This window comes from Lutra lutra, chromosome 8, assembly GCF_902655055.1.
Source record: "Lutra lutra chromosome 8, mLutLut1.2, whole genome shotgun sequence".
Taxonomy (NCBI): domain Eukaryota; kingdom Metazoa; phylum Chordata; class Mammalia; order Carnivora; family Mustelidae; genus Lutra; species Lutra lutra.
The window spans coordinates 30150757-30165953 of NC_062285.1; the positions used below are offsets into that span (position 1 = coordinate 30150757).

The window sequence follows — 15197 nt, forward strand, 5'->3', positions numbered from 1 at the left end:
AAGAAAAACTGAAACCTATTCATGGACAGACACCCTTGAGAAAAATCTTAGAACATTAGGATAAAGCTGAAGCACCCTTTCTCCACATCATAGAGACCAAGACAGACTGCATTAGAGAGGTAGGAGAAGTGGCTACACATTGGCCATATTGCCCCTCCCCCATGCCCATTGGAGGGCCACACTGTGAGATTTCCCCTGAGCCCCCAGTGTCTTCAGTTGGAAAAAAGAACCTGGGTGGGACATCTGGCTCCTCTAGCATTGTGTGTCATCTCTTGGGAGCCCCCACTTGGTCTCACACCATGGGGACTATGGGGTAATCCATGGGACTTGACCACTGGGAATCTATGACAGGGAAGGAAAGAAGTGCTTGCAAAAACCAACACTCAGACCTTGACAGACTGAGTTCCTATCTGCAGTACCAAAAGTAGTAGTCCCAACTAGCAGGTTTGCTTATCTGCAGAGACAAGACAGTGGCATAATCTCACCAGGAAATGTGGTGAGGTTCAGGTCTGTATGATTTGGGTTTTGAAAAAAAGAGCCTATTAGCCCTGGAGCTTGGTCTACTTCTGCTCAATAGCAGAGCTAAGTCAGCATTGTTCACTATTGAGTGTATCTCCTTGCACTAACTGACCAAGAAGACTGGTAGAACACCTGGAAGCTGTGTGGCCCAACACCAGTTGAGTAGATTATGGCAGACAGGGCTGGTTATCTGCAGAGCAAAGCCAGTGGTACCATTTGGCCAGATTATGGGGACCAAGTTAACTAGAGTCAAGATCACAAAGAGCCTTGAGACTTGGAGTCAGCTTCCCTATTTTGCCCAGGCAAAGGAACTAAATTGTAGCCATACCAACTGCTGTATCAACTGGAAAGCCTGATTGGGAACACCAGGGAGGCTGCTTGAGGCTAGCCTGCCCATTCTGCCTTGGCAGGGAGCTCATTCACATAGCCTCACCCACTGCTGAGTATAGCTCCTGGCCCAGCCTAACCAGAAAGCCTAAACAGAATAGCTAGAGGCTCTATAGCCCAGAAACACTTGAACAGAGAATACAACAGGCAGAACTGATCTTTGGCAGAGCAAAACCAGTGGCCCTATTTGGCCAGGGAAATGGGCACAGGATTGCCACCTCTGAAGCCAGTTCTCCTGCTCCACTCAGACAGGAAGACTAATTCTTTGCTAAAAACTCAACAAAAAAAATGTTAGATCATGAATTCAATAAAGTTACAGGATGCAAAATTAACATGCAAAAATCCATAGCTCTTCTATATACTAACAACAAATTATCTGAAAAAGGAATAAAGAAAATAATTCCATTTACAATAGAATCAAGAAAATTAAATACTTAGGAATAAGTTTAACCCAGGAGGTAAAATGTACCTATACTAAAAACTATTAAACATTAATGAAAGAAATTGAAAAAGAAAAAAATAAGTGGGAAAATTATCCTATATTCATGAATTGGAAGAATTAATATTGTCAAAATGTCCATAATACCCAAAGCCATCTATAGAATCAATGCAATTCCTATCAAGATTCCAATGGCATTTTTTTTTACAGAATTGGAAAAAAACAACCCTTAAATTTATATAGAATCATAAATACCTTAATAGTCAAAGCAATTCTGAAAAAGAACATAGCTGGAGACATCGCACTTTCTTATTTTAAGCTGTATTATAAAGATACAGTAATCAAAACAGTTGGTACTGGCATAAAAACAGACACACACACCAAATGAACAGAATTGAGAGCCAAAAAATAAACCCACTCATACATGGTTAGCTAATACTCAAGGACACATGTAGGGTCAAAGTGAAGGAATGGATAAGTATGCCATACAAGTGGAAACCAAATTAGAGCAAGGTAGCTATCTTATATCAGACAAAATAGACTTAAACTCAGAAGTGTAACAAGAGACCAAAAAAGGGAATTATATATTAATAAAGGTACGAATTCATTAGGAGGATGTAATAATCATAAATTTTTATGCACCCAATATCAGACACCTAAGTGTAAGAAGCAAATACTCACAATTATGAAGGGAGAAATAGACAACAATACAGTAATAGTAGAAGACTTCAGTACCTCATTTTCAACATCATCCGGACATAGATCATCCAGACAGAAAATCAATGAGGAAACATTGAACTTGAACAATACTTTAGACCAAATGGACCTAACAGACATATCGAGCACTCCATACAACAGAAACACAATACACATTCTCTTTCCTTCCCAAATGCACACACAGCATTCTCCAGGAAAGATCATACGACAGGTCATAAAACAAGTTTTAGTATATCTAAGAAGATAATCTTACCAAGTATTTTTTCTAACTACAGTAGTATGAAATTAGAAATCAATAAATGGATGAAAACAGGAAAATTCACAGATATATGTAAATTAAACAACACACTCCCAGACAACCAATAGGTCAAAGAATAAATAAAATGTAAAATGAAAAAGATAACTTGGGATAAATGAAAATAGAAACACAATACACCAAAACTTAAGGATGATGCAAAAGCAATTCTAAGAGGCAAGTTTATAGGGGTAAACATCTACGTGACAAAAAAAGATATCAAGTGAACAACTTTTCATCACAAGGAAGTATAAAAGAAGAAAAAACTAAGCCCAAAGTTAGCACACATAAGGAAATAGTAAAGAACAGAGTAGAAATAAAAACCAGAAAAATAAGAAAAAGATCAATGATGATAAGAAGTGGTTTTTTTTTAAGGAGTTAAATAAGTACTCTTTATTTTATTTTATTTTTACAATGTTCCAAGATTTTTTGTAAAAAAGTAAATAAAATTGACAAAACTTTGGCTAAGACAAAGTAGAAAAAAGAAAGACTCAAAAGTCAGAAATGAAAGGGTAGACATTACAAATGATACTAGAGAGACTCAAAGATTATGAGATACAGGGAGCAATTGTAAACTAAAAAATCGCATAAACTAGAAGAAATGGAAAAATTCCTAGAAACATATCATCTACAAAGACTTAATTGTAAAGAAATATAAAATCTGAACAGACCAATAATGAGATTGATAAGGAGATTGAATCATTTGCCAAAAACCCTCATCAAAGAAAAATTCAGACCTAGAGACTTAAGTACCTCACTTTCACTTTTGATGATTTCACTAATTAATTCTACCAAAAATGTAAAGAATAATTAATGCCAATCCTTCTCAAATGCTTCCCAAAAATTAAACAGAAAGGAATTCTCTCAAACTCATTTTATAATGTTAATATTACCCTGATACCAAAACCAGTTAAGGACACTAAAGAAAAGAAAACTGAAAGCCTAGATAATAAATAATATCCATGATGACAATTGACACAAAAATCCTCAATAAAGTTCCAGCAAAACAAACTCAATAGAACATTAAAATGGTAATATTCTGTGACCAATTGAGATTTATCTGTGAGATGCAAAGGTGGATCTACATATGTAAGTCATTATATATAATACACCACATTAGCAAAATGATGTAAAAATCACATGATCATCTCAATAGATACAGAAAAGGCATTTGAAAAAGTTTACCATCTTATAAAAACTTGCAATAAATTTGGTATAGAAGGAACGTATCTCAACAAAATAAAGGTCATACATGACAAGCCTATAAGCAAAAGACTGAAAGGTTTTCATCTAAGATCAGGATAAAGGTGCCCATTCTCATCATTCCTATTCAATTTAGTACTGGAAATCTTAGAGCAATTAAGCAAGAAAAAGAAAAGGCATCCAAATTGAAAAAGAAAAAGTGAAGTTTGCAAATGATGTGATTTTATATGGAGAAAATCCCAAGGATTCTACCATAAAACTTTTAGGACTACTAAATGAAGGCAGTAAAGTCAAAGGATACAAAATCAACATACAGAAAGCAGTTGCATTCCTATACACTAACAATAAAATATCTGAAATAGAAATAAGGACAACTGTCTCAGTCACAGTAACGTCAAAACAATAGAGTACTTAGGGAATACATTTTAAAAAGGTTGGTTACAATCTAAGCACTAAAAACAGTAACATTTTGATAAAAGAAATTGAAGAATCTTAAGTGAATGATATCCTAGGTTTATAGATTGGAAGTTAATGTTTTTAAAATGTTGATACTATCCAAAGCCATCTATAGATTCAATGCAATCCCTATCAATATTTTAATGAAAATTTTCTGAAAATAGAAAAAAAATCTTAAAGTTTGTTTGGAAACACAAAAGACCCTGAATAGCCAAAGCAATCCTGAGAGAGAACAAAGTTAGAGGCATTACATACAATTCCTGTCTTCAAACTATATTGCAAGGCTATAATAATCAAAACAGAATAGTACTGACATAAAAACAGAACATATACCAATGAAACAGAATCAAGAGCTTGGATAAATCTTCATATATAGACAATTAATAATTGATAAGGGAAACAATAATACTTAATGTGAAACAATGGTCTCTTCCATAAATGATGTTGGAAAATTGGGTAGCAATCTGTAATAAAACTGAACCCATATCTTCTATGGTTAATAAAAACTAATTTGAAATAGATTAAAAACTTATGTGAGATCTGAAACCTCAATACTCCAAGAAGAAAACGGCGGGGGGGACTCTTTAATATTGATCTTGGCAATAATATTTTGGACATTGTATCAAAAGCACAAGCAACAAAATAAAAAACAGGTGGGACACCAAAATAAAAAGTTTCTGCTCAGCAAAAGAAATCATCAACAAAATGAAAGGGCAACCTATGGAATGGGAGAAAATACTTGCAAACCATCTATCTCATAATAAGTTAATATCCAATGTAAGGAACTTATACAACTCAGTAGCAAAAAAAAAAGAGAGAGAGAGAGAGAAGGAAGAGGGGGAGGGGGAGAGGAAGAAGAGGGAAGAAGAGGAGAAAACCCAAAACTAAAACAATGCTATTATAAATGGAGAGGATGTAAATAGACATTTTTCAAAGAAGACATACAAATAGCCAATGGAAAGGTGCTTGACAGCACTAATTAAGGAAATACAGATCAAAACTACAATGAGAGGGGGGAGACAAGATGGTAGGGAAGTAGAAGGAGGCACCATTTCAACCTGTACCCTAAAGTGAGCTGATTACCTACCAAAGAACTCCGATCACCCATGAAATCAGCCTGAGATCAGAATTATACACGTCTGGATCTCTACAGGGGCAGAAGACACCAGTGGGCAGGTAAAGCAGAGTGGGAACGTCGGACTGATATCAGAAGATAAAAGGCGGAGGGAGCCACCAGAGGCGACCAATTGGAAAGTAATACCCCTAATACACGAGAGTGCCCTGCGTCTGGGGACCAGCATTAACTTGGAGTCTGGTTGTAAGCACTCAGAGCAAAGGATTGCGGGGGGGGGGGGGGTGGGATTGTGGGAATTGGGACAGGGACTTAAGTCCCCGGACCCAGGATAGCCTCCCCTGGCGCTGAGCCAGAGAGAGTGTGGCAGAGAAACCAGTTCTTGGTCCCTGAGCCGCCAGCGCGTCAGAGAACATGTGGGGTCCGGCTCCCGTGAGAGGCTGGGAGCCTCGCCAGACGGCAGAACGCCGAGCCACGCTATCAGAGCCTGAGATACCCGCGCCCCACACCCTCCCTTGAGAGAGGTGCGGGCAGGTACCAACCTGGCGCTCTTAGACCCACGCCATACTATCAGAGCCTGAGACGCACGTGCCCCACACCCTCCCCTGGGAGAGGTGCGCAGGGGCGCCAGCTGGGAGCTCTCGGACCTGGAAAGACCAGGCACTCCCAGCCCTGGCCAGTGGGAAAATCTCAGTGTGTGATTGCTGCTTGGAACCTCTCTGGCGGTCTGGAGCTGCCCAGACAGCCGCTGCTGCCGTGGTTTTGGATACAAGCAGGAGATCCTGCATCCCCAGGGACTGTGACTCTGAACCTGCTCTGCCAGCGGCCTAGGGGGAATTTATGTGCTCTCCAGCACCCACAGGGGAGCAGACTGAGGCTTCTCTCTTAGAGGGAGGTCGGGGTGCAGTTTGCTTTCCTCTAAACCTCCAAAAACCATCAAAAGCTGTCAAGGCAAGAGAAAACAGATGAACAAACATAAAAACCTCCAGAGAACAAAAGCCTGAAAAAACCGGTCTCCTCAGAGCCCACCTCCTTGAGGGGGGCAGGAGGACTTAACTCAAGGAACATAATTGACTGAAAACCCATGTGGCCGGCCCCTCCCCCTGAAAACCAACAAGGAAAAAAAAAAAGACGACAAGGGAACAACCACCACTACTTCATAGATACAACTTTTATTTTTAACTCATTACCACTATTCTGGTTCATTTTTTTTAATATAGATAATTTTTTAACCTATTTACCATCACAGTGAGATGTCCAGTACATCAAATTCCATAATAACCTTCTAACATGAACTTTTTGATACATACGCCGTGTTTTTCTTTTGCTTTTCTATTTTTTTAAATTTTTTAAAATTTTAGTTTAGTTTAGTCTAGTTTATTCTTTTATTTTTATTTTCTAATATTCATATAGCGTTAAACTTCAAGGTAACCCCCTTTCCCCAATCAATGCTACCCCTATAGGTAAACCAATTTTTAATCTCCCTTTATCTTAGGAAAATTGAGTCCTTTAACAAAGATATCAAGATACATCGGAAGAATCAAAATAACCTTCCTCACCCACACTGAGAATTTATAACCACTCTCCCATCTTTTTCTTCCACCAGTGTTTCTGTGTATTTGTGTTTGTCCTGATAGTACACAAATCTTATACTTGGGGTTTTTTTTTTTGATGAGGTTCTTCCTCTTTTTGCTTTTATATATATATATATTTTTTTTTTCTCTTGTCATATACTTTTATCAGTCTTTTTGTTTGTCTGTTTTTGTTTGTATACTTCATCAATCTTACCTTGGGGCCCATTTGGGCTGAGCCTTCTCTTTTATCTTCCCTTTTTTTCCTGTCTCTCTTGCTCTCTCTTTTTTTCTTTTCTTTTCTTTTTTCTCTCATTTGGGTGGGGAATCCTGATTGCTCAGAAGCATTCCAGGGTGCACCTTGACTGTGCCACGGTTGATACATCCAGCTACATCCAATCAGTCATCTCTCACCAAAATGACTAGGAGTAGGAATGCCCAACAGAATTAAAATACAGCAGATGGGCCTTCTACAACAGAGCTAATGGCCATCAACAGAGACCATATGTCGGAAAGGGAATTCAGGCTAACAATTATCCAGGCAATAGGTTGGAGAAAGCCATGGATGACCAAACGGAATTGATTAGGGCAGAACTGAAAGCCACCAGGGATGATGTTCACAATGCTCTCAATGAGTTCCAATCTAATATAAATTCTCTAAAAGCTAGGGTAACTGAGACAGAACATAGAATTAGTGATCTGGAAGACAAACAGATAGAAAGGATCAGGAGGAAGCCTGGAACAAACAGCTTAGAACCCACGAAAACAGAATCAGGGAAATAAATGATACCATGAAATGTTCCAACGTCAAAATTATTGGAATCCCTGAAGGGGAGGAGAAAGAAAGAAGTCTAGAAGATTAGTGGAACAAGTTGTCCATGAAAATTTTCCCAATCTCATGAATGGAACCAGCATTCATATACTAGAGGCAGAATGCTTTCCCCACAAGATTATAGATTCTCAAAGTCCTCAAGACACCTAATAGTAAGAATGAAGAATTATAATTGTAGGCAGACCCTCTTGAAAGCAGCTAGGACAAAGAAGCTCCTTATGTAGAGAGGAAAGCCCATCAGAATAACATCAGATCTGTTCACAGACACCTGGCAAGCCAGAAAGGGCTGGCAAAATATATTCAGGGCACTAAATGAGAAGAACATGTAGCCAAGAATACCTTACCCAGCAAGACTGACATTCAAAATGGATGGAGAGATAAAGATTCCAAGACCGGCAAGGCTTAAAAGACTATGCAACCACCAAGCCGACACTGCAAGAAATATTAAGGGGGGTTCTATAAAAGAGAAAAAATCCTAAAAATATCATTGAACAGAAATATAGAGACAATCTGCAGAAAGAAAGACTTCAAAGGTAACACGATGTCCATAAAAACGTATCTATCAATAATCACTCTCAATATGAATGGCTAATGTGCCCATAAAATGACACAGGGTTGCAGATTGGATAAAATGACAGGACCCATCCATATGTAGTCTACAAGAGACCCATTTTGAACCTAAAGATACACCCAGACTGAAAATGAAGGGATGGAGAAGCATCTTTCATGCCAGTGGGCCTCAAAAGAAGGCCGGGATAGCAATTCTCATATCAGATAAATTAGACTTTAAACTAAAGACTATAGTCAGAGATACAGAAGGACACTACATAATTAAAGGGATTATCCACCAAGATGATCTAACAATTGTAAATATCTATGCCCCCAATATGGGAGCAGCCAATTACATAAGAACACTACATAAGACAATTGTTAATCAAGATAAAGAGTCATATTGATATGAATACATTAATAGTAGGAGATCTTAACACGCCTCTCTCAGTAATAGATCATCGAAGCAGAAAATCAATAAAGAAACAAGAGCACTGAATGACACATTGGACCAGATGGACCTCATAGATATATACAGGACATTCCACCCTAAAACAAATACAAAATACAAATACAAAAAGAATACTCATTCTTCTCAAGTGCACATGGAACCTTCTCCAGAATAGACCACATACTGGGTCACAAATCAGGACTCAACCGATACCAAAAGACTGACATTATTCCCTGCACATGCTCAGATCACAATGCTTTGAAACTGGAGCTCAATCACAAGGAAAAGTTCGGAAGGAACTCAAACACCTGGAAGCTAAAGACCACCTTGCTTAAGAATGCTTGGATCAACGAGGAGATCAAAGAAGAACTGAAACAATTCATGGGAAACGATGAGAATGAAGTCATTTCGGTCCAAAACTTATGGGATACAGCAAAGGCGTCCTAAGGGGGAAATACATAGCCATCCAAGCCTCCCTCAAAAAAATTGAAAAATCTAAAACACACCAGCTGTCTCTACACCTTAAAGGACTGGAGAATCAACAACAAATCAGACCAACTCCACACATAAGAAGGGAAATCATCAAGATTAGAGCAGAGATCAATGAGGTAGAAACCAGAGATACAGTAATCGTATCAATGAAATTAGAAGCTGGTTCTTTGAAAGAATCAATAAGATTGATAAACCATTGGCCACACTAATCCAAAAGAAAAGAGAGAAAGTCCAAATTAATAAAATTATGAATGAAAAGGGAAAGATCACAACTAACACCAAGGAAGTAGAAACAATCATCAGAAATTATTACCAACAGTTATATGCCAATAAGCTAAGCAACCTAGATGAAATGGATGCATTCCTGGAAAACTATAAACTCCCAAAATTGAACCAGGAAGAAACTGACAACATGAATAGACTGATATCTAGTAACGAGATTGAAGCAATGATCAAAAACCTCCCAAAAACCAAGAGCCCAGGACCTGATGGATTCCCTGGGGAATTCTACCAAACTTTCAAAGAAGAAATAAGACCTATTCTCCTGAAGCTGTTTCAAAAAATTGAAGCAGAAGGAAAACTTCCAGACTCTTTTTATGAAGCCAGCATTACCCTGATCCCCAAACCAGGCAAAGACCCTACCAAAAAGGAGAATTTCAGACCAATATCACTGATGAATATGGATGCTAACTAAGATTCTCAACAAGATCCTAGCAAATAGGATCCAACAGCACATTAAAAAGATTATCCACCATGACCAGGTGGGATTCATCCCTGGGTTACAAGGATGGTTCAGCATTCGCAAATCAATCAATGTGCTACAACAAATCAATAAGAAAAGAGAGAAGAACCACATGGTCCTCTCAGTTGATGCAGAAAAAGCATTTGACAAAATCCAGCATCCGTTCCTGATTAAAATCCTTCAAAGTATAGGGATAGAGGGAAAATTCCTGAACTTCATAAAATCTATCTATGAAAGACCCACAGCAAATATCATCCTCCTTGGGAAAAAGCTTGCAGCCTTCCCGTTGAGATCAGGAACACAACAAGGATGCCCACTCTCACCACTCTTGTTTAACATAGTATTAGAAGTCCTAGCAACAGCAATCAGACAACAAAGAGAAATTAAAGGTATCCAGATTGGCAATGAAGAAGTCAAAGTCTCTCTCTTCGCAGATGACATGATTCTTTATATGGAAAACCCAAAAGACTCCACCCCCAAACTACTAGAACTCATACAACAATTCAGCAACGTGGCAGGATACAAAGTCAATGTACAGAAATCAGTGGCTTTCTTATACACTAACAATGAAAATACAGAAAGGGAAATTAGAGAATCGATTCCATTTACTATAGCACCAAGAACCATAAGATACCTGAGAATAAACCTTACTGAAGATGTAAAAGATCTGTACTCGAGGAACTACAGAACACACATGAAAGAAATTGAAGAAGACACAAAAAGATGGAAGACCATTCCATGCTCTTGGATCAGAAGAATAAACATTGTTAAAATGTCTATACTGCCTAGAGCAATCTGTATTTTTAATGCCATTCCGATCAAAATTCCACCAGTATTTTTCAAAGAGCTGGAGCAAATAATCCTAAAATTTGTATGGAGTCAGAAGAGACCCCGAACTGCTAAGGAAATATTGAAAAACAAAAACAAAACTGGCGGCATCACGTTACTTGATTTCGAGCTTTACTACAAAGCTGTGATCACCAAGACAGCATGGTACTGGCATAAAAACAGACACATAGACCAGTGTAACAGAGTAGAGAGCCCAGATATGGACCCTCAACTCTATGGGCAAATAATCTTCGACAAAACAGGAAAAAATATACAGTGGAAAAAAGTCTCTTCAATAAATGGTGCTGGGGCGCCTGGGTGGCTCAGTGGGTTAAGCCTCTGCCTTCGGCTCAGGTCATGATCTCAGGGTCCTGGGATCGAGTCCCACATCGGGCTCTCTGCTCAGCAGGGAGCCTGCTTCCCTCTCTCTCTCTGCCTGCCTCTCTGTCTACTTGTGATCTCTGTCAAATAAATAAATAAAATCTTTAAAAAAATAAAAAATAAAAAATAAATAAATGGTGCTGGGAAAACTGGACAGCTATATGCAGAAGAATGAAACTTGACCATTCTCTTATACCGTACACAAAGATAAACTCAAAATAGATAAAAGACCTCGATGTGAGACAGGAATCCATCAGAATCCTAGAGGAGAACATAGGCAGTAACCTCTTCGATATCAGCCACAGCAACTTCTTTCAACATATGTCTCCAAAGGCAAAGGAAACAAAAGTGAAAATGACCTTTTGGGACTTCATCAAGATCAAAAGCTTCTGCACAGCAAAGGAAACAGTCAACAAAACAAAGAGGCAACCCACGGAATGGGAGCAGATATTTGCAAATGACAGTACAGACAAAAGGTTGATATCCAGGACCTGTAAAGAACTTCTCAAACTCAACACACACAAAACAGATAATCATATCAAAAAATGGGCAGAAGATATGAACAGGCACTTCTCCAATGAAGACATACAAATGGCTATCAGATACATGAAAAAATGTTCATCATCACTAGCCATCAGGGAGATTCAAATTAAAACCACATTGAGATACCACCTTACACCACTTGGAATGGCCAAAATTAGCAAGACAGGAAACAACCTGTGTTGGAGGGGATGTGGAGAAAGGGGACCCCTCTTACACTGTTGGTGGGAATGCAAGTTGGTGCAGCCACTTTGGAGAACAGTGTGGAGATGCCTCAAGAAATTAAAAATAGAGCTTCCCCATGACCCTGCCATTGCACTACTGGGTATTTACCCCAAAGATACAGATGTAGTGAAAAGAAGGGCCATCTGTACCCCAATGTTTATAGCAGCAATGGCTACGGTCGCCATACTGTGGAAAGAACCAAGATGCCCTTCAACGGATGAATGGATAAGGAAGATGTGGTCCATATACACCATGGAGTATTATGCCATCAGAAAGGATGAATACCCAACTTTTGTAGCAACATGGACAGGACTGGAAGAGATTATGCTGAGTGAAATAAGTCAAGCAGAGAGGGTCAATTATCATATGGTTTCACTTATTTGTGGAGCATAACAAATAACATGGAGGACATGGGGAGATGGAGAGGAGAAGGGAGTTGAGGGAAATTGGAAGGTGAGATGAACCATGAGAGACTATGGACTCTGAGAAACAACCTGAGGGTTTTGAAGGGGCGGGGGGGGTGGGTGGGAGGTTGGGGTAACCAGGTGGTGGGTATTAGGGAGGGCACATATTGCATGGAGCACTGGGTGTGGTGCAAAAACAATGAACACTGTTACGCTGAAAAGAAAAAAAAATCATCTAAACAATTACATTTAACAACAACAACAAAAAAAGCTACAATGAGATAACATCCCACACCTGTTAGAATGGTTATCATCAAGAAGACAAGTGATAACCAATATTAGTGAGGATGTGGGGAAAGGGCAACCCTTGTACGTTGTTGGTGGTATTGTAAAGCTGGCGCAACTATTATGGAAAACAACATAGATGTTCCTTCAAAAATTAGAAAGAGAACTACCATGTGATCCAGCAATCCCACTTCTGGGTATATATTCAAAAGAAATGAAATCACTCTTTCAAAGTGATACATGCACTTCTTTGTTCATTACAGCATTACTTACAATAGCCAAGACATGGGAACTATCTAAATGCCCACAGACAGATAAATATATAGAGAAAAATATATAGAGAAAAATTGCTAACTTTTCTTACCATCTACATAAAAAGAAAACAAGAGAAGCCTTTTGGAGGTGATGGGTATGCTTATTGATTGTGGTGATGGTATTGCAGGCATATGCCTATGTCGTCTACACTTATCAAAATATATATGCATTAAATATGTGCAGTTTTGGCATAGTAAGTATACTCAGCTAAAGAAAGAAGATGCTATCAATGAACACAGAATAAAGACAAGGAAGAGAAAATGATCAAATAGTTTATACAAATTAGAGCAGTAAGCAAGTGGCTACTCAATAAAATGTGGTAAGAAAACATTACAAACATAAATAAAGACTAGTAGTACATGGTGTTTGGAGAGTAGTGCATGAATATTCAGGATCTCTATCTAATTTCTAAACATTTTCATTTTAGGAATGAATTTGTTTAAAAACAAAAATATATTTTCAAACCAACAAGATTTAGTTCCAAAGAACATCTCAATGAGTAAATTCCCAACAAAAGTGATCAATTTATCACCCTTTGACAATCAAGGTAAAGAAAAAAAAGAAAAAAAATATATATATATATAATATGTGTGTGTGTGTGTGTGTGTGTGTGTGTGTGTATGTATAGTGTTGTTTGGTATGACTTTTCATTTTACTCATTTTACATCTTTTTATTCAGAAATATTTTAGGTGAATCCTTGCAAACCTGAAAATTAAACGGCTTTAATTTATACCTTTACTAGTAGTATAATATTTCACAGTATAGAATTATTTATTTAATCATTCTTCTGTTAAAGAGAATTGACTTTTTTGGCTTTTTACCACTGGTAAATGTCTCCATGAACATGCATTCATATTTATTGGTGCTTGAATTTCTTTGGGAGAATATCCCAGGATTTTATAATGTTAAAAGATACTTCTAGATTGCTTTCCTAAAATGACATTAAAATTAACATGTTCTCTAGCAACTGTGGAAGAAAAAATACTTTTCTCTGCCTAACCATCAACTATACAGGTGTGTGTTTTGTTTGATTAATTTATATCCATCTGAGTTATTGAATCATTAATTTTTTAAAATTTTTTCCATATTTGTTAATGTTCTTTTACTGCATAACTACCCCCAAAACTATTTACCTTAAAATAGTAACACAGGATTTAGAGTTCATGATTTGGGAGTTAGGAATGTAGACTGATTTTGGCTGGCTAACGTATGCGTCTTTGGTCACCTTGTGGTCAATGGCTTCACTCACATGCCTGGTAATTGGCTAGCTGTTGTTTGGGACAATGGGGGTATCTATTTGGGGCTCATCAAGAGATAAAAACCTCACTAGTTGTCTGAAAAAAACAGCAAAAGTGTAAAAACTCATTAACTAAGTATAAAGTTGTTAACCGGGTAACAAAGTTAAAAGAATTCTGAGATAACTTGGAGGAATGTTACGAAGAAGTTGCCACTTCTAAGGCTGATAATGACTCTGAGTACAAGATGCAGCTTGGCTGGTGCTAGTATCTCTGATTTTTCAGGAGGGGTCTCAGACATACTTCTGAAGAGGGGACATTGCTATGTCTCAGCCGGTGAGGTTTAAATAAAACTGGTTTTGCAAATGTTGAGAAAACTACAGACCATTTATGTCATGGAAAGAACTTCTGCTCCTAGGATAAAGAAACATTGCTGGGATGATGTTCACAGAAACTGAAAAGAGACATGAAGCTCTCAGGAAGCCCAATGGTAGCCAGATGAAGGAAGCAAATCCCTTGTTTCTCCTCTAAACTTGCAATCTCTCTCTAGAATGCTTTATTTGCCTAACCCTAACTTGGAGTTACCTGGCAAAGCAAAAATGTGGTTATCAGAGTCCTGCATCCAATTTCACAAAGCAACTATGGAAGGATGGTTTGGGAGCTCAGAGAAAACAAACTTTTCAAGTGACACAAGAGTGACTTGGCCCCTTGTCTTTCATCATCCAGCTGATTAGCTTAAGCATATCCATGTTGTAACCTCAGGTTCTAAGAGCAACATGTGAGTGAGCCCATTGTACAAACCTTGTAGAAACATTTGACGTTTCTGCTTGCATCTGTTTACTTTTGTTCCATTTACTAAAGTCATATACCCAAGACCAGAGTTGTATGTGAGGATATGAACACCAGTGGTCAAGAATACATTGAGGCCATTATTGAAACCAATCTACCGCCATGTTCCCTCTAGTTGCAAATATTCTTGATACCCGCCCCATGCAAAATGCATGTGCTCTTTCCTGAACCCCACAAATTCATATTAAAATTTTTCATGAGGTTCCAGAGATCACAATTTTGTGATCTATAATCATTTTCAGAGGAAGGTCCTATGATGTGACTTCCTGCACAATACACACACATACACACACAGAGAGAATATGGTAGCAATACAAGGATAGTCCCCACAGGACCCAGTCCCTTACAGAAAGGTGGCAAAGAAAAAACACAACAAACAGACTCACCTAGCAGTAAATTACGCATCACA

At 38.2% G+C, this 15197-nt stretch overlaps 1 protein-coding gene across 1 annotated transcript in view; it reads left to right on the top strand.

Annotated features, from left to right (window-relative positions):
• Positions 1–15197, top strand: part of CCDC7 (coiled-coil domain containing 7) — a 404782-nt gene that overhangs the window by 366515 nt on the left and 23070 nt on the right. The window contains exon 38 of the mRNA XM_047741462.1: positions 13131–13250. Coding sequence (XP_047597418.1) covers positions 13131–13250 — 120 coding nt within the window. The remainder of the gene's footprint in view (positions 1–13130; positions 13251–15197) is intronic.